This window comes from Anastrepha obliqua, chromosome 4 (assembly GCF_027943255.1).
Source record: "Anastrepha obliqua isolate idAnaObli1 chromosome 4, idAnaObli1_1.0, whole genome shotgun sequence".
NCBI classification, from domain to species: Eukaryota; Metazoa; Arthropoda; class Insecta; order Diptera; family Tephritidae; genus Anastrepha; species Anastrepha obliqua.
The window spans coordinates 75,088,923-75,109,745 of record NC_072895.1 but is presented as its reverse complement, the minus strand read 5'-3'; the positions used below and the strand labels follow the sequence as shown (position 1 = coordinate 75,109,745).

At 35.6% G+C, this 20,823-nt stretch overlaps 1 protein-coding gene across 1 annotated transcript in view; it reads left to right on the top strand.

Moving 5' to 3' along the window:
• The window catches only part of LOC129244226 (Krueppel-like factor luna), a 48,666-nt gene extending 38,061 nt beyond the window's left edge, over window positions 1–10,605 (top strand). The window contains exon 4 of the mRNA XM_054881841.1: window positions 9,714–10,605. Coding sequence (XP_054737816.1) covers window positions 9,714–9,889 — 176 coding nt within the window. The 3' untranslated portion in view covers window positions 9,890–10,605. The remainder of the gene's footprint in view (window positions 1–9,713) is intronic.
• The last annotated feature ends 10,218 nt before the right edge of the window (window positions 10,606–20,823 follow it).

Genomic DNA, 20,823 nt, shown 5'->3' with positions numbered 1-20,823 from the left:
GTAGCTACTAACTCACTTTAGTCGCACTTGGCTTTTGTTGCTCGAAAATCTTGGCTCGGATGTGGCGGTTGTTGAGTTGCTATTTGCTAGCATCACTGTTCCGTTTGTTTACTTGCCGCTTTAGTTCACAACTTCTTGTTTTACAGTTCTAAGTGTGGCGTTTGTCATTCGTGTTGCTGTTGTCGGAGCTTACCATTTTTCTGGTCTGTTTGTGTCCTTTCACTTGACTGCATTTGTAATATTTTCCCAACGATTCTCCTTTTGGCATTTTTATAGCCGCTTCGACGCTTAAGTAATTGAAATGGCCAAAAAACCAAAAAATTAGACAAAATTGGCAACAGAACAAAATTGCCAGAATTTCAAGCGCGGGTAAGTTGAGTTGTGGTTATTGTTGATGGCTTCTTGCAAGTGGCTTTTGAATTGACGTCTAAGTGTGAATCGCGGCTTTAACCGATTTTGGCTTGGGTGAGCAAACTTTTCAAAAATCCAGGATAAATAATATAGAATAATTTAAGATTCCATGACATTGAGTTTTTATTTTCAAATTATTTTTGGAGTAATATAATATTCATGGGGTTCCCATCCAACGTAGTTATAGTCCAAAACTTATTTGAAAGTAATGGGGGCCAAATACAATGATTCATTTATTAAAGGTTTGCTCACTTGTGACAGTAGATTTTTGACACTCCCTTACAAAAGGTTGCATTTATTTTTTTACATTTAGAGTAAAGATTGATAAGTTATCTTTCGATAGACATAATTAAAAAACCATGGTAGTGATCTCTTGACATTTTTTCAGAAGATATAAGAAGTTCCTATAGGAAAATAATTAATGAAGAAAGAAAAAATCAAACTTCGAAATAAATATTCAATTTGAAAGATTGGATATCTAATTAACGGATGATATCAGTCAAAAATTCGACAAAAGTTAATCAAAAATTGATAAATAGACAAATTGGGACGATTAGATATGAGGCGACCAAAAAATTGCAACTGAAATAGCAAAGCTTATGTGTCGTAATAGTTCCAGGGTTCATGTTCAAAAATACACATAATGAAATTGAAAATTAAAAATGTTTGCGCTAAAAATTTTAGGAAATTCGATGCCAAAAAGAATACTTGAACTGATTCAAGTACTTGCTTACTTTTCCTAAGTACATTTAAACGAATATTTCTTATGCTATGATTGCTTTATGAATATTATACATGTATACTGTGAGCAAAAAGTAAGGTGAATTTATTTGCCAAACTTCGCGGGATTAAAATTTCGCTCTAGTTATTTTTTTCATGAGTTGGCAACACTGTTAATAACATCTGGGCCAACTTTCATGGGAATGTCATTATCAGTAATATATTTACGCTTGTGTTTACCAAACGACCAAGAGTGCATTTTTCGATTTTTACAATGTCTGATTTGATTGAGCAGAGAAGTGTCATCAAATTTTGTTTGCGGAATGAAATGTCGGCTGCGGAAACGTTTAGCATGTTGCAGAAGGCATTTGGTGATTCAACCATGTCGCAGAAAAGTGTTTATAAGTGGTACAAAGACTTCAAAGAAGGTCGAGAACGTGTTGATGACTTGGAGCGCTCCGGACGACCATCGACGTCAACAGATGACGAACACGTCAATAAAGTGAAGGTTAGTGCTCAAAAATCGTCGGTTGACTGTTAAAGACCTTACTGATATGATCGGAATATCAAAAGGATCTGTGAAACCCATTTTGAAAGACCATTTGGGCCTACGGAAAGTCAAATCTCGTTTGGTACCGAAAACTCTCAATTTCTTGGAAAAAAGTCGTCGCGTTGATGTGTGTGAAACAATGCTTTCAGACTATCAGGACAAGCTCAAATGCATCATTACGGGAGATGAGACTTGGATTTATGCTTACGACCCTGAAACAACCGACCAATCAAGCGAATATCGTGCTAAAGGCGAGGCCAGACCGAAAAGAGCACGTCAAAGTCGTTCAAAAAGATTGATCATGATGACAGTTTTCTTCGATTTTCGTGGTTGGGTGCACTATGAATTCCTTCCACCTGGCCAAACTGTTAATAAGGAATATTATTTGAGCGTTATGCGTCGTTTACGTGAAGCATTTCGTCTAAAAAGACCAGAATTATGGGCCTATAATTCTTGGTTTTTGCATCACGATAATGCACCGTCTCACACTGCACTCGTTCTTCATGACCATTTCGCCACAAATTCCACAAATATCGTTCCGCCACCACCGTATTCGCCTGATTTGGCTCCGAAGAAGGTGCTGATGGCTATACCGCAAATGGACTATTTGGCATGTTTCGGGGATTGGAAAAATCGTTGGCATAAGTGTATCAGTGTTCATCAAGAGGGGACTATTTTGAAGGGGATGAAATTGATTTACAAGAGTAAATAAAGATTTTTCATTTTAAAACCAAATTCACCTTACTTTTTGCCCACAGTAGTATACATATCTTTTGTTTGGATTGTATGCTAACTTCCTATGTTTTGAACTTTCTATCAAATGCACTCCACATTCTCCACATCAAACTGATTAAAAGCGGTTATACGTTTAAACTAATACCTATGTGCCGCTGTAGTCTTCATTCTGTTCATTATAATAGTATCTTAAAATAGCCAATACTTTGGTAGGCTTTTAAAACTGGATTGTTGTGTGTAAAGAATAATCTATGGTAATGTGCCATGCATGGCTCTGCATACTCGGTCCGAAAATAAGCACTAGTATATCTATCCATGACCGCAAAGCCGTAACTGAAACTAGATACATAGGTGCTTTTTCATTAAGGTAGAATGATAACGATACAATTATTTGACTTTACAGATTTGCATTTTATGTTGCAGTTCACTTTTTTTAGCTTTATCTACTTTATATTACATATTTACATATTTTTCACTCACTGTACCAACTTGAAACTTCTACACAATTTATTACATTCATACGTTGAAGTCAAAAATATGTATTTACAGTGGTCACATAATTTATTCGTACACCCTGCGTAGTACGTAAAAAACTTTAGCTTTGCGCAAAATATTTGCTGTGACAATATATTTCTTTTGGGTCACTGTAAAAATGTTGCATTCCTAATGAATTGCCGCAAACAAAACTCCCATTATTTCAACTCACACTGAAAGGTTCCAAGGAGAGCAGGAAAAACATTTATTCGTACACTGCAGCTCATGATATCGGTGCTGCAAAAGTAACGGTAAAGATTGTTTGTGTTTTTACTAATATTGCTGAAAACGAAATAAGATTGGTTTTTCTTAGCTTTTATCGCCGATTCAGTTTCACTTGCGCGTAATATCTCGCTGGCGTAAAATTGTTATGAAATTGTACTTGGAAAACAAGTATATGCGCGAAATCGGCAAAACAATTGGCAAATCGCATTTTACTGTGCTAAATGTTACTGCTAATTACGTTAATACTGATAAATTGGAAGCTAATCACCACCAAGCCGGAAGGCGAAAAATATTGACTCCACGTGAGGAACGCAACATAGTACCATCAGTCGCGCAAAATCCGACAATAACCTCCATGATACTGTGCGAAATATTCAAGAGTTTTTGCATAAAAAAATAAGCCCACAAACAGTCCTTAAGGGGTTACATAGGTTTCGTTGGTTAAAAAAATCGATTTATTTTTTTTTTAACTTATTAATTTCTACAACATCTCAGGAATATTATCCTAAATTTTCAAGTCGATCCGAATAATAAATTCGGAGATACAGCCTTTGGAATGTGTGCGTTCCAAGCCACTTTTATTGTTACTCAAAACTTTAAACGCGTTTTTCTCGGAACTGTGTTTTCAAAGTCGGTTGTCAAATGTTCTCAAAAGTACTCAGCCGATTTTGATGAAATTTTACACAGGTGTTCGAAATACAATTTACTCGTGCTTGAACGAAGGATTTTGTTTTTTCAATTACAACTATTTAAGAAAAACAAAATGTCAAGCAAATTTGACCGAAATTTTCATTTTTTTGGAAAAATGTCTGTCAAAATTCCAATTTTTACTTTTCTTCTTTCCTTCGTTCAAGTACGAATTCATGGTCTTAACTAAAGCACTTATTTTTGATTTTTCATTTTTGAAGAGCCTGTCAGGAGTTATGCTGACAACGCGGACGCACCTTTTTTTCGAGGGGTCACCGGAAATGACGTCACAATGGAGGAGTTTTAATTTTTTTTGTGAAAATTTCAGAAATTATTCTTTAAATATGTATCTATAAGACAGAAAAAAGTTTGAATTAAATAAATAATTTTTTACCTAGAAAAAAAAATATTGAAAATAGGCCTCTTTTTACCGGACGAAACCCATGTAACCCCTTAATTGTCTGCATAACGCTGGTTCTCATAGAAGAGTGGCACACCGCTAGCCCTACATACCAGATATGTATTAATAGAAAGCAGAGATTGAAGTTCGCCAAACGCTATATAAATGAGCCAAATTTAATGCTTCCGGATCAGCTGGCCCACCAAAAAATTGGCGAAAAGAAGCAGTCCCAACAAAGTATTTTTTGCATAAAATTGTGCCTTATTCCTTAAGCTCTTTAATTCTAGAAATGAACTTGGAAGTTTTTGTTCCTTAAATATTGTATAAAAATGTTATTTTTTACCATATATTAAAATTTTGTTCCTTTGTAAAAAATTATGCAAAGTATCAGGTGTATCCCCAAATTTCATCCATTTGTGGAACAACATCAAGACGCACACCACAAATAGGAGGAGGAGCTCGGCCAAACACCTAACAGAAGTGTACGCGCCAATTATTTTTTTTTTTTTATCAGGTGTATCTGTTTATAAACTGTGAGTGTACGAATAAATTTTGTGACCACTGTATATATTACGAGTATATCACCCATTTTCTTTCTTAGTAAATATTCTCATTACAATATTTGACTTTCTTGTAAATATTAATTCTTTTGTTTTGTTTAATTGTTTCGCAGTTGTTCAGCATCCTTTGCAGTTTTATTTTTCATCTACTTTGTCGTTGCTTGAGCTACGAACCGCATTGCTAGTACTCGTAACAATTGTTGTTGTTATAGCTATTTTTCTTTCAGTATTTGCTTTGCTTACTTATTTCTTAGAATATGCCTTGGATGTGCTGAGGTAGAAACAACAGTTTCTCTGGTTGTTTCTTGCTTTTTTCCGCTTTGCTCGCGCATATTTTGTTAGGGAAATACGAAAAGTTTCTTCATTTTGAGTTGTATGAGAATTTTGTTTTTATTTAACACACATACTTTTTGAATTGTATTTAATATTTAATTTTTTGTTTCTTTGCTTTATTCAAAAACTGAAACAAAGAATTCGTACTTAAGAAGGCAGATAAAGTTTTTCGTTTATATTTGAATAAATATCTGCTATATTATAACCGTATGCAATATTGGGAAGGCAAGTGTGTGTGTATGCCTATGCAAGTACATATTATATATGTATGACAAGTAAGATTACCGTTCAATTACTTTTTTCAATGCGCGACTTATAACTGCACCCCGATTATTAAATCTCTCTTTATTGATGCCAAGCTTACACTTAGAGGCTTTTCCAAAGTGTGAAATATGCGTGCTTTATGATGATTTATTTCTTGAAATATATGTACACACGTACATATGTATACTGAATTTAGCTGAGAATCTCTCAGATTCAAGTCTGCCAAATGTTTAAAGAGTGCCAAAGCTCTGTGAAATAGCTTCCTCTGATTTCAAATAGCTCATTGCGGATAAGGTATTTGAACTTTCTTTTTGCATTTTTTATTTCTTTAAATGATACCTTATCAATCGTAATTACATTAACCAATTTAAAGATTTGTTCAGCTAAAATGGCTTTTCTGGCTTCCAAGTACTATTTGTTTTTTTTTTATATCTCCCTTTATTTATTACAGTCTGTTATATATTAACAATATGTAATTTTTGTACAATTAGGGTCTATTAAGTTCTTTTACCAATGTAAAAAGAATCTGTTATTATTATTATATTATTGTTTTTTGTGATTACACTGTAAATCTTATAGTTAGATCAGTCGGTGTGAGTCGCTTTAATCTTCGTTTGATATTTTCGGCCGGTGCTATTTTACGCATTTCTTCGTTTTGGTGGACTAACAGTCGCTGTATATGCTTAGTGCTACATTTGGTGATTGTTTCTTGGATAGTGTCTACGTTTAAGTCACGATGTATGGCTTCATTGGAAATAAACCAACCAGCATTTGTTATATTTCGTAATATTTTGGATTGTGTTCGCTGTATGAGCTGGATATTTGTGTTTTTAGCCGTTCCCCATATTTCTATTCCGTATTTCCAGATAGGAGTAATAATTGTTTTGTATATAGTCACTTTATTATACAGTGATAGTTTTGATGCTCGTCCGATTAGCCAACTTAATTGCCGGTACTTATTCTTGATTTGATTTCTTTTGTTAATGATATGCTGCTTCCTTGTTAGTTTTTCGTCAATAGTTATTCCAAGATATTTTGCTGCTGGGCAGATTTTTATTTTGTTGTTTTTTAAGGTAAGATTGTATTTTGATGTCTTTTTGTTTGTATATATAACTTGTATAGTTTTGTCTTTATTAACTTCTATACCCCATTCGTCAAACCAATTTACTGTATTGTTTATTAATTTTTGAAGTGTAAAGGTCGCCAGTTTTTCGTCATTGTTTGATGCCATTAATACAGTATCATCCGCGAACGTTGCTATCATTGTATTATCTGTTGTCGGAGTTGGCACATCTGCGGTGTATATTAGATATAAGAGAGGACCTAATACACTGCCTTGCGGTACTCCAGCTGTCATTGGTAGAATATCGGAATATTCGTCTTCATATCTTATATAAAATTTTCGATCAGTTATGTAGCTCTTCAAAAGTTCAAAGTAGTTTTGTGGAAAGATTCGTTTGAGTTTATGCAAAAGTCCTTTATGCCAAACTTTATCAAAGGCTTTTGCAATGTCTAGGTATACAGCTACACAATATTTTTTGTCATTCATATCGTTAAGTATTTTGTTAGTAACCCTGTGGATTTGTTGGACTGTTGAGTGTTGCCGTCTAAATCCGAATTGATGGCTTGGTATCACTTTTTTTGCTGTCAAAATTGGTTCTAGTCGGTCGAACAATATTTTTTCAAACACTTTTGAAAGAATTGGCAATAGGCTGATGGGTCGATATGAAGCAGTTTTGGTGGCATCTTTTCCTGGTTTGGGTATGGCGGTAATTTGAGCAATTTTCCATAGTCGTGAGAAGTATTTAGTCTCTAACATGCAATTGAATATATTTCTTATGAATTGCAATGCTATTTCAGGTAACTCTTTTAAAATTTTTCCATTTATTAAATACAAGTACTATGATATAATGAAAAAAAAAGGAAAAAAACTCTAAAGGACACCTCTGGAAACATCTTATTTAAAGGTACCCGGTGGTCTAGAGCACGAAAATTTCACCTATTTTCACGATTTGTTTTGCCATTAAAAATTAAAAAAACGATGTTTCAACTTTCCGGGCTTATTAGTACGTTTATTGAGCATACATTATTATAAAAATGCCGCTGAAGATGACCCTCTCGAAAAATCGAACCCGGACGGCGTAGATGATTTCGAGGCTTCTACTCATCTAAAATACAAAATTGAAGAAGATTCTTAATCAGAAAGAGTGCAGTTATGGTCGGAACTAGAACAAATCGAAAAAATGAAAAATTGACAAAATGGCGCACTTTTGAAAAAAAAGTTCGTAAAATTGGGTTTTTAGGTTTTAAAAAATAGGAAATTGTTTAGATAAAATTATGATTCTAGTTCCGACGATAGCGAAACATGTTGTGAACAACATATCCAAATTTCAAGTGATTCGATTGAATATTTTTTTTGTTTTCATCCCCGTCGTGCCGAAAAAAGTCGTTTCGAGATAAATGAGTTTAAAGTTTAAGGTACAGGAGCGCGCGGACCGCTCTCTACCTAGTTAATGGGCTATAGAAGCTATAATATTAGAAATTTTCGCATGAAAATTTCACAGTATATTCTTAAGATACCATTCTTTCGAAAAATCGAAAAAACAAAAAATCGACTTTTAGAAATTTCTATACCACCGGGTCCCCTTGACAAATGCATTTCGATTTTTTTGTTGCAAACCAAGTTGCAAACCACTTTTTTCGAGGCAAGAGGCGCCTGAAAGTTTAGGAAAATTTTAATAAAATGCCTTTATTATTATATGGAAGTTGACTGAAAAAGAATCAATATCTATACCATTGTATACTATTTTAGTCCACTTCTTAACCCAAAGTAATCCCTACCTTACTGCTTCCTTAGCCATGATGCGACGGAGTCTGTCTGCCAGTAGACTAAGGCACCGTGTAATATACCTAAGTCATATGCACGATGGAGAGAATAATGAGATGGCGCCTATCGTGGTCCCTAGACAACTAGTTACGTGATTTTAGCTCCAGTATGGCCAGATTACCATTTTCGTAACTTGATTTAGCATTTTTTTTTTTTGTTATTTAGTCTCGGAGTTTTAGTTCTATCTTCATGACATTTTTTTAGCTGTTCTAATTAAAATGTAATGTTTATAATTTTGTAAAATATACATTTTTTAATAATTATTTAAATAATTCACCCAGTGTTATTTAGCTTTACTTTTTTTTAACATCTGGTGGTATTGCCCGCGATTGCAGGTGTTGTTGGTGTTTTTCTGCTTTCGGCAGTCAAATCTCTCTCTCGCTACTGCAGTGTTGCCTAGCTTTGGACATAAAAATGCACTAAAATGCCCATTCAAAGAAAATAACCCAACAAATTTTTATTGAATCACTTAAAGAACTTTGTATGTGTGACAAATTGTCTTTAGAATGTGCTTATGTACAATTTAATTTATGAGTTTTTTTGTTAAGCGAGACTCTTTTGTTAAGGGAACGACTTGTTTGCTATATTTGAAGTTATGTAACTAGATAAGGTACTCTTTTTGTAAAAATGTCAGTATGGTTTCTTTAGTATTTTCTGTTATTTTGTTGCTTATTTTTACAATGAATACAACTCTTAATGCCATATGTCTCACTAAGGATTGATGACCGGAAGAAACGATTACATCTCTATGGGTTTAATTCGCATTCAATAAATTCAAAGGCTTTTTAAAATGTGTAAAAAGGCTTTCAATCTTAAGAAGAGTTGAGAGAAGAAGATTTAATATTCTTGCATAACCTTAAATGGAGCCAAAAATTAAATTCACACTTTCAGATTATCAAATTTTATAAGAGTAAAAAAAATTTCATTAGCACTAAAATCTTCCCAGAGTGACCTTTTTTAACCTTTTTCTGTTTAATAATATAATTTGTTTTTTAACTACCGAAACTTTGGTAGCTTTAAATTAAAAAAAAGAAACAAACACGAAACTTAAAAATTTTTGCATTTTGGGTATAAAAAAGCAGTAAATTTATTGTGAAGAGCAAATGGTTGGCAACACTGCACAACTCAGCAAACGTGACGTCACGCACTCTTGATGGGCGCAATCTTCTTTCTATCATTCTTGAGTCATATGGGTATAGAGAGTATTGAAAAACGGTTGAAATATTTATCCTCGGAGCGTTTATGTATTTATTGCAAGTTTTGTCTCAGAAAGCTTTTTATCCAAATGTTTTATGTAACTAAGTTTATAGTTTAACATAATATCAAGGTATTCATGAACCTTTATCTAATCAGCTGGCTAAACCTTTGCCTATGATCTCATCTTCGCCCTCTTCTCTCTCTTTACAGGCGAGAAACCATATAAATGCTCTTGGGAAGGATGTGAGTGGCGTTTCGCACGCAGCGACGAATTGACGCGACACTATCGCAAGCACACGGGCGCCAAGCCGTTTAAATGTCGTAACTGTGATCGCTGCTTCTCCCGTTCAGATCACTTGGCGTTGCATATGAAGCGTCACATGTAAATAAACTAAAAAGTTTTCCAAATAGAATGAAGCAAATAGAATGGAACAGATGAACGAAAGTGGCATACCAAATGAAGGTGCAAAATGTGCAAATGTGTTAAGACTAACCGAAAGCAGTACATATGTAGCAGTAACTGAAAAGATAATTAAAAAATGCAAAAAATCAAAGAAAAACCATACACACTAAAATTAGCTATAAGGAAAAAAATTAGATATTAAGAGAAATCATATAAAATGAAAAAAAAACAAATGATAATTGAGAAATGTAATCATAATGTGCCATCAACACACAAAAAATGCAAACATTAAAAAATAATTAGCTAAGGAAATACAAATAATAATAAATATCAAAACAAAAAAAACGCACACACACTTGACAAAAAACCAAAAACCAAAAAAAAAAAAAAAATACAAAATCGCGTATGGAAATTATTTCAAATTTTTTAACTTTATCTAATGCGACTACATAAATTTAGGCTAATCTTTGAACACATTCAACAAATTTCCATATTATTTGTGTGCAAATATAAATATGTATTGTATACAAAAATTAACAATGCAAATAGTTGATAATTTTATTATGTTGACGTAACAACATACTGTACTCCTTCAGGTGTTCAATGCATTACATTTTAGATCGCTACAAAGCTGCTTTAATTCACGCATACAAATAAATAAATACATACATTACATATGTATATAAAAATCTTTAAGAGCTTACAAATAATTTTCGCCTTTTAGTCGTAATTGTATTTTTTGTTTTTGTTATATTATGTTTTTCTATGTAAAACATGATCCAAAATATTTTTAAGTGCATGAAAAACTCTATAAAAATGTGTGAAAGCTTTGAGTGTTAGACCTTGTACGCTGATAGAGCTTTTGCTATTTGAGTATACAGAACAAATGATAAATTTTACCAAAGTAAAGCAATTTTTTTATTATTACTATTATTACAATTACTAAATAATTATTGTAACTAAAATTTATAATTAACTAGATTTTTGTATTTGTTGCGTTTCGTTTATGAATTGAAAACGCGAAGCATATGAAAAAAAATTTAAACATTAACTTGGTATTAGTAATTTTACGTAAATGAAATGGACCTGCATTTAAGTTTGTAGCTACGAACTAATGCAAGTAAATGCAATATATGTACATATATATACATAAGTATGGTATATATGTAGAGCAAAGTATGTATGCACTGTGCACTGTTTATAAAAAAAATAAGAAAAATATGTATTAGATAATAAAGCTTTGCTCTCCGCTTTAGCTAATAGATGGGAATGCCATTTAAAAATCGGCAAAGAAATGCGTAGAAATAATTTCGATTCGAATACTGACGTGCAGCGTAGCTTTGAGTGTCAGTTCTGAGCTTCCACTAAATTCAACCACCTTGAAAAGTGTATTATAAAATTTTATTAACAATATCACCTCCATTTGCATGAAGATATTATATCTAAATTCGGAAAGCTCTAGTGAACTGCTATTGAATATTCAACGTTCAATTGCTAGAATATAAACAGTGGGAATGGCGTGAACTAAAAATAAAAAGTGTTTAAAGCTTTCATTTTGGATGCGCATTCGGCGGCAGTACTGAATTTTTATTGCGCTATTAAATCACTCAGCGAAAGCATATTCATTCGTGAAGGCTTTAATTTCATAGCACTTTGCGCAAAGGTATGAAATATCCGAATATCTATGCGCATATAAAGCACTACGCGACTACATTGTGCTCTGGAGACTTGAGAACTTGCTAACAACTTTGCTGTCGAAGCTTCAGAAGCCTGGTGGAGACAGGAATTGCGTTGTGACCGCTTCACATTTTAACCTAGAATATGTCAATATTAATATCTAAATTTCAAGAATGTAAAAATTTCACGCCAAAAATATTTTACTCAAGGGCAATAATTGGCATATCTGCAGAACTAATAGTAGTTTGCGATTGTTCTTGGAAGAATGCATTGCTGTTAAAAGCTCATTAAATATGCGGGCTTTTAAGTGAGTGGAAACCAAAGCTATGTTTATACGATATATTGGGTTGGGGAAAAAGTAATGTCGTATTTTGTCAATTGAGCGCGACATTAAAACATGTGTTGCGTTGTACTTATTGCATCGGGTCATACTAAACGGCGATTTGAAGACGACAATCTGTACTACAAGTGTCTCTTTGACAGTGTTGTTATCGTACGTTTCAGTCTTAAGTTATAGCGCGTCAAAGATGGAGTCCACCAAGCAAGAAATTCGTCAAATTTTACGATTTTATTACTACCTTAGAGGTAAAAATGCAACGAAGGCGGCGGCAAAAATTTGTGAAGTTTATGGGCCTGATACTGTAACGATTCGATATCGTCGAAGATGAACCCCGTACTGGTAGGCCAATCGTCGTAGAGACAGATAAAATCGTTGAAATTATCCAAAGAGACCGGCATGTGAGCATTCGCTTGATTAGTCAGGAACTAGGTGTAGAGCACAAGCCCGTTTGGTACCATTTGCAGAAGATTGGATTCCAAAAAAAGCTGGATGTTTGGGTGCCACACGTGTTGACGGAAAAAAACCTCTTGGACCGAATCAACGTTTGCGATTCTCTGCTAAAACGGAACGAACTTGACCCATTTTTGAAGCGGATGGTGACTGGCGATGAAAAGTGGATCACGTAGGATAAGGCCAAGCGAAAAAGATCGTGGTCGAGAAACGGAGAGCCGGCCCAAACCATCGCCGATCCCGGATTGACCGCCAGGAAGGTTTTGCTGTGTGTTTGGTGGGATTGGAAGGGAATTATCCACTATGAGCTGCTCAACTATGGCCAGACCCTTAACTCGGTCCTCTACTGTGAGCAACTTGGCCGTTTAAAGCAGACGATTGACCAGAAGCGGTCAGAAGTTGCCTTCTAAATGGCAAGAAGTTTGCGAACAAAACGGGGCATATTTGACTTGAATCGGATAATTCTAAGTACGTTAAATAAAGAGTCAAATTTCGATCACAAATACGACATTTCTTTTTCCCCAACTCAATATTATATATTCGCCGTTGCTGTTTACAACTTCCTTCCAGCTCTCGACCAATTTGTTGATGCCGTTCCGCCAAAACATCGCCTGGTCTGGTGTTAAATAAGTTGTTGGCAGTTTTTAAGTACATCTTTGTTATCGAAGGTAACGTCCTTCATATGGTTGGACTGACAGCGGGGAAAGATGGTAATCGGTCGGTGCAAGGCCCGGAGAATACGATGGGTGCTGAAAGATCTCTCATTTGAGCTCTTCAGCTTTGACTTTGACGACTTGTGCAACATGGGGCCTGCGTTGTCGTGAAGAAGTATGGTTTGATGATGTCGATCAGGTCTTTTCAGTCGAATAGCTTCATTCACGCGGTGTAGCTGGGCAATGTAAAGCTCCTTGTTGACCTTGGTGTTCTTTTCGAGAAATTCCCAGTGAACCATGCCCTCCCAGTCCCTGCAAACACATATCATGATCTTCTACGGATGAAGATCCGGCTTGACTCTCGGCTTTGGCGTATCTCCTGGAGCCATACACTCCTTTCTTTGCCTCATATTGATGTAGATACACCATTTGTCATATCCCGTGACGATTCGGTAGAAAAAACGCTGCTTATGACAGCGTGTTGCTCGATAGCGGGCGAGATGCTGAGAAGCAATTTGAAGGCGACTTTCTTTGTTTTTTTCGTTGAACTCATTGAATGAAGATGATTTATAATCGTTTTATGAACGCAGTACATTTTTTTTGATCTCGATGAAAAGCAAAGAAGAGCAGGTGTCGAAAATGTTGACTTTTGCCTCCTGAGTATCCCATTTTTAAGCCTCAAAGCTAATAAAAAATTATTGGATATGGAAATAAGTTTGTAGTTTCTCTAGTAATATACTGGTGATTTGATGGTGTATATGTGAGGTCTCGATCGCAGTAGTTGAGATGAGTTTAAAACGTAAATAGCCATTTTTATCTGACGTCAAAAATGTTTACGAAAAAACAGTATCTGCGGGAAATCATGCTTCATTATTACCTTTTAAAGAAAAGTGCAGCTTAAACGTGGGTAATGGTCCAGAAAGCAGGTAACTGGGTGCCACATCAAATGAAGGAGAGGGATATCGAGAGCTGTTTGGTGACGTGTGAGATGCTTCTTGAACGGCAGAATAGAAAAGGTTTTCTGCATCGCATCGTCACTGTTGATGAAAAATGGATGTATTATGATAACCTTAGCTGTCGAAGAATTTGGAGACTTCCAGGTGAACCAGGTTCATCGACAGCGAAAAACTATATTCATGCTTCAAAGGTTATGTTGTGCAGCTGGTGTTATCAGAACGGTGTCATCTATTATGAACTCCTTAAACCATCTGAAATTATCACTGGCGATCGTTACCGACTGCAGCTAATGCGTTTGAATCGAGCTCTCAAAGAAAAGCGGCGGGAATGGGACGGTAAACATGACAAACTGATTTTGCTCCAGGCCACACGTTGCTACATCGGTCCAGAAATATTTAGAGTGACTGAATTGGAAAATCTTGCCCCACCCGCCGCATAATCCTCAGACATTACACCTTCGGATTACCATCTGTTACGGTCAATGCATTCAGCCCTTGTTGGAGAGCGGTTCACTTCTTACGAGAGCCTTGCAAACTGGCTCAATGAATGGATCAAATCAAAAGAACTCGAATTTTTCATTAGTTTTCGCATAATATCATGTATTATTTAATTGTTTAAATAATTCATTACTTTTGCTAAGAAAGGACGGAAACTTATTCCCATACCCAATAAATAACACAAATATACAATACAATTAACATAGTTTTGTAGAGCAGAAAGAGCAACGAAATCGTTGTGAAATAAAAGAAAATATAAAAACGCTGTGAACTTATGCCACAACCAAATATTAAAGGGGGGGGGGGGGTAAGGGATAAACGCTAAAATAAAACACTTTTTTCATGAATTTATTGTAGCGAAACGGTTCAAGTCAGTTTATTAAAAGTTGTTGCATATTATAAAGTAACATTTCAAGAATATTTGATAAAATTTTCATGTAAAAATATTGCAAAATGAGCGAATGAGAGCACATTTACGTAGACGTCTTTTCAAAAATACATTTTGCAGTCAGCATATCTCAGCGTAGAATCATCTGAAATCAAAAAAATCGAATAATTTAGTTAAAGTATGAGTTAAACTTCCTCCCAACGTTTATTTTGACGATTTATTTTCATTTTCAGCCATTTAGTAGTCGTTTGAAGTAAAAAGTGATTTTTGACGAAAAAATGCCGCCATTTTGTAGTAAAGTACTTACTACGTTACTTTTAAGATACATAAGTTACCAACAAGAGCTCATTTAGCAATATGTAACTAATCATAGCCTCCTGATGGCAGATGGCTTTTTATGAGGAGTTTTTTCATGGCAGAAATACACTCGGAGGTGTGCCATTGCCTGTCGAGGAGCCTCTGCTATTACAAACAACATTTTCTATCATTTGGTGTTTCATGCCCGTGGTAGTTTGTCAAGTAGTTAGGAATGTATAATCGCGACTTGGGGGTCAAAACTCCAAACTTACGTGGACATAGCATAGTAAAGCAAGGCGCAAGGAATTCATTAGGGCCATACTATATATATATATATATATATATATATATATATATAATTGGCGCGTACACCCTTTTTGGATGTTTAGCCGAGCTCCTCCTCCTATTTGTGATGTGCGTCTTGATGTTGTTCCACTGCTTGCGTAATAAATAGCTTCATATTGGTAAAACCTCCCAACTTCGTGATCAGTTTTCAATTTAAAAATTAATTCATTAAATATCAATCTGGGTTTAACTTAATGACATTTTTTTTTATATCATTCCTGGCAATTTCTGCTTGTACCAGTTATAATTTAAGTAAAAAGAAAACTTTTTTTGCTACCATTTTTATCAAGAAGAGTCGATATTTGATGTTTAATTTTTCCACTTTCTACGCCCTTCTTAAATGCGACCTTTTGTAAGGGAGTGTCAAAATTTTAATGTCACAAGTGAGCAAACCTTTAATAATTGAATCATGGTCCGCACCCTAGTTTTTTTGCCTTTTTGCCTTTTCATCATTTTGTACATCATCTGTGCTATCAAATTCTGCTATCTTTGATATTCTGAAACATTCAACGTCTCTCATTTTAACACTTCAATTGATTTCTTTATATGTATATATTTCCAATAGCTCATTTTCGATGGAAATGTAATCGAGACTAGAGAGCTTTGCAAAATTTGTTTCAATATTTCTAGTCACTCCCGAAAAGCATTGAATTTGAAATCTTGAAATATTGGAATTTACGTAAACACTCAAAGCTCGGCACCATCACTCTCGAACACGGCCGGTAATCCCAAAGCATAAGCTTGAGCTTTTGTACTATATAATTTTTAATGTGCGTAAGAAAGATCACTGCCAAAAATAACGAAAACCGACACATATGTAACTTCATAGGCATATTAATATAAGCTTAGAGTCGATATTTGATGTTCGAATGATAGCAAAAAGTAAGAAACAAAAAACAAAAGAATCACGCATTGAAAAGTTCAAATTGTCACAGGCTGGCATGCGATAGTAATACTTGCATACATATGAACAAAAAAATGTGTATGTTTAAATTTGAGTTCACACAATTTTTTTCAAGAAAAATTTTTATGTTTTTATCGCAACAACAACAACAATAACAAAGTGCAAATATTGTTTAAAACAAGTAAAGAAAATGTTTTAATGGAATTGTGAAAGAAAATTTAAATCAAACAAGTTTTTTACATACTATTGTATACTTACGTAACTCTTTATGTTAGTTAGTTTAAACTGCATTAAAATTAAAAATTAATCAAATGCAAATTGGCCTTTTCGTATTAAATACTTTTAGTTTCATAACCTTTTTAATCTTTTAGGTCTAAATAAAAATTCAAGTATTTTCCAAGTTTCACTTAAACCGAACTTTGAAGCCAGATTGCTATGTTTAAAAAAAAAATTAATGTATGCAATATGTATTGTAATATGTGATCTAGCAAACTAAATTATTTTACAAAACTCAAATGTATTTTGTTAAACAAAATTTCATCAATGTCTCTGGCCGCATAGTTGAACACGAGTATATGTTGCTAAATCTTTAGGTTGTACTTTTGACTCTACTAGAAGTAATTTTTGTCTAGTAGATAATTCCATCGCAAAGTCTTCGGAGATCTATCTTTTGTTTCACCCTATATTTCTACTTTTATTTTACCTATATTTCTCCATATTTTCTCATGTAGAATGTTGCGCGATCAGTCTTTTATTTTTTTGCATTTGTTTCTCAACATAAAACTTGCAATTTTGAAAATATGCAAGGGAAAATTATTGTTGTTTACTATTAATCTAGCAAATATATTTTGCATTAGTATGCAAAGCACATCTTAAAAATTCGTAAAACATCACATTATCAAAAATTAAAGAAAAATTGTATCGTTTTATTTTTTTACCGAATAATAACCGTGTAATTTAATGCGATGAATGTTAAATTTTATATCACATTATAGTATTTTGTAATTTGTAATTTTCATATCATAAAAGTTTTGCTTGTAATTAATTTAATTTTTATTTTCTATAATAAATAAATATTTCATTTTGAAAACTAATTGTGTTATTTTTATTTTATTCACATTTTTTTATACATGATTTATACATTCACAGATTACACAAAGAAGCGGTAATCACTCGTAATGGATATGATTGCTTTGTGATGACTTGCTTAATGTACAAGGTGGCGCAAAAGTAACCTTGCGATGTTTTTTGGCTGTAATTTAAAAAAAAAATGAAAAACTTTGATTCTTCTTGTGGATTATTTTTATTTGGTCTTTTAATTTTTTTTACATCAAGTCGAGAATATGATGTCATGTAAATGGCCGCCGCCACAGTTGATTGCCATTTGAGCCCTTTTTATGGCATTTTCCATCACTTTGGCCAAAACTTCCGGCGATAGGTCCTCACATTCTTGACGGATATTGTCTTTAAGAGCTGCAAGAGTCTGAGGTTTGTTGACATAAACCCGCGACTTCAAAAAGTCCCACAAAAAGAAGTCTGGAGCGGTCAAATCAGGCGATCTTGCTGGCCAGTGCAAATTGCCAAAACGGGAGATTAGGCGCCCGGGAAATGCTTCAGCATATCGGTTGTGGCACGTGCAGTCTGTGTCGTTGCACCGTCTTGTTGGAACCACATGTTTTCCAATCCCAATTCATCAAGTGGCGGCAAAAAGAACTCGTTGATCATTGCTCTGTAGCGCTCACTATTCACAGTAACCGTTTGGCCCGCGACGTCTTCGAAGAAAAAAGGTCCGATGACTCCTCCAGCGAAAACAGCACACCATACAGTGACTTTGAGCGGGTGTAATGGCTCTTCGTGGGTTTCAGGCGGATTTTCAGTGCCCCAAAGCGTAAATTTTGCTTATTTATGTACCCGCTAAGATGGAAATGGGCCTCATCACTCATGATTATTTTTGATGAAAAATCATCTTCCTCTTGGTGGTGATTAAGGATGGCTTGAGCGTATGTTAGACGCGATTGGCGGTCAACAGCTAACAGCTGATGCACCGTCTGGACTTTGTACGGAAACATCTTCAAATCTTGTACCAAAATTCGCTGTAAAGACCGTCGACTGATACCCATTTGCGTGGCACGTCGTCTGGTCGATGTCGACGGCGCTTCCATGACATCCTCGGCTACAGCAGCAATATTCTCTGCAGAACGGCTACTCCGGGGTCTGCCACACCTGGCAGCATCTCGTGTTGTGCCAGTCTCTTCGAGGCGAGCGGCTAAACGTCGCAGTGTTTCACCAGTAGGTGTTGGACGGCGAGGAAATTCACGTTGTGCCAAAGTCACCGACCGATTATTGGTCAAATAAATAGTCAGCAATATTCCGCGTTCTGGAGCAGTGTAGCGTAACATTGTTTATTAACGTGTATTTCGCATGTGTTTAATACACAAATGACAAAACAGAACTGACATTAGGGGCCAATCGCAAAATTTATAGCATTTTCTGATAGGAGGATTACTTTAGCGCCACCTGTTACAAAGTGGTTAAGCCTTTGGATTATCTCTCTCTCAATCAAACTCTTTACAAATTTCTGTTGGAAATATGGGAATATAACAAAGAAATTGGCAGAGTTTTGAAACTACTTAAAGTTTGTAGGAAACATACAAGTAAAACCTCGTTCCTTTATAAATCGTAGCGAAAGCGATTTTTCTGCTTTGATTTTCGAGTTTGCCAGTATTATAAGGGCAAATTAAAAAATGTTATATGAGATTAATTTTGAATCTGTGGCATGTATACGCTTTCCAAAAGAGCATGCACAAATATCAAATGCAATAAGAAACTGAAGAAAATCATTGCACAAAATGCTCAAAGCATTTGTTTTATTTCCGAAAGTTTATTCAATGTTTAGTCTGTAAGAGACAATTAATAAAAAATGTCGGTAGGCAATAAATAAATAAAGAAATTAAATTAAGATTTACTTACTTGAGTATACTGAAGTAATTCACTGACTTTAATCGGAATTGGTTCTTCTTCTTCTTTATTGGCGCTATAACCGCTTGCGCGATTTTGGTCGAGTTTAACAAAGCGCGCCAGTCGTTTCTTTCTCGTGCTAACCGGCCTCCAGTTGGACATACCAAGTGAAGCCAAGTCCTTCTCCACTTGATCTTTCCAACGCTGAGGAGGCCTTCCTCTTCCTCTGCTACCACCAGCTGGTACCGCATCGAATACTTTCAGAGCCGGAGCGTGTGTATCCATTTGGACGACAAGACCCAGCCAACGTAGCCGCTGGATCTTTATTCGGTGCGCTATGTCTATGTCGTCGTAAAGCTCATACAGCTCATCGTTCCATCGCCTGCGATATTCGCCGTTGCCAACGTTCAAAGGTCCAAAAATCTTACGCAGAATCTTTCTCTCAAACACTCCCAGCGTCGCTTCATCGGATGTTGTCATCGTCAGACCTTCTGCGCCATACGTTAGGACGGGCATGATGAGAGTCTTGTAGAGTGTTAGTTTTGTTCGTCGAGAGAGGACTTTACTGGTCAATTGCCCACTTAGTCCAAAGTAGCACTTGTTGGCAAGAGAGATTCTACGTTGGATTTCAAGGCTGACATTGTTATCGGTGTTAATGCTGGTTCCTAAATAAAGAAAGTCCTTTACAACCTCGAAATTATAACTGTCTACAGTGACGTGGGTGCCGATACGCGAGTGCGCCGACTGTTTGTTTGAAGACAGGAGGTACTTCGTTTTATCCTCGTTCACCACCAAACCCATTCGCTTTGCCTCTTTATCCAATTTGGAAAAGGCAGAACTAACAGTGCGGTTCTTAAGGCTGATGATGTCAATGTCATCGGCATACGCCAACGTCCGTCGGCGCCCGCGGCTTTGTTGTTCGACATGATCTGGTAGCGGAACGACAATTCCGTCGTCAACGATTGTGGTATCGAGATCTTTATATTCTCTGTGACATGCGCAGCCGTCACTATTTAACAAGATCGAGAAGTGTTCCCTCCATAATTTAAGATTGCTCTGTACGTCAGTCAGTCACCAGTGACGTCTTTGTTCTTAGAGGAAAACGCCCCGGTCTTAAAAACTTCTGTAAGCCGCCGAACTTTCTGGTAGAATTTTCGGGCGTTATTCCTATTGGCCAGCATCTCAAGCTCCTCGCACTCACGTATTTCAGCCTCTCGTTTCTTCTTTCGGATAAACGTCTCTCTTTCTTTTTGAACTCTCTGTAGCGATCCCACATGGTTCGCGTTGCGCCCGATCGCAGCGTGGCTCTATAGGCGGCATCTTTTCTTTCTGCGGCAGCATGACATTCCTCGTCGTACCAACTGCTTCTTCGGGCACGCCGGAATCCGATCTCTGCTTCAGCGGCGGTACGTAGGGAACGAGAAATGTTGCTTCATTGCTCGTGCATGCTG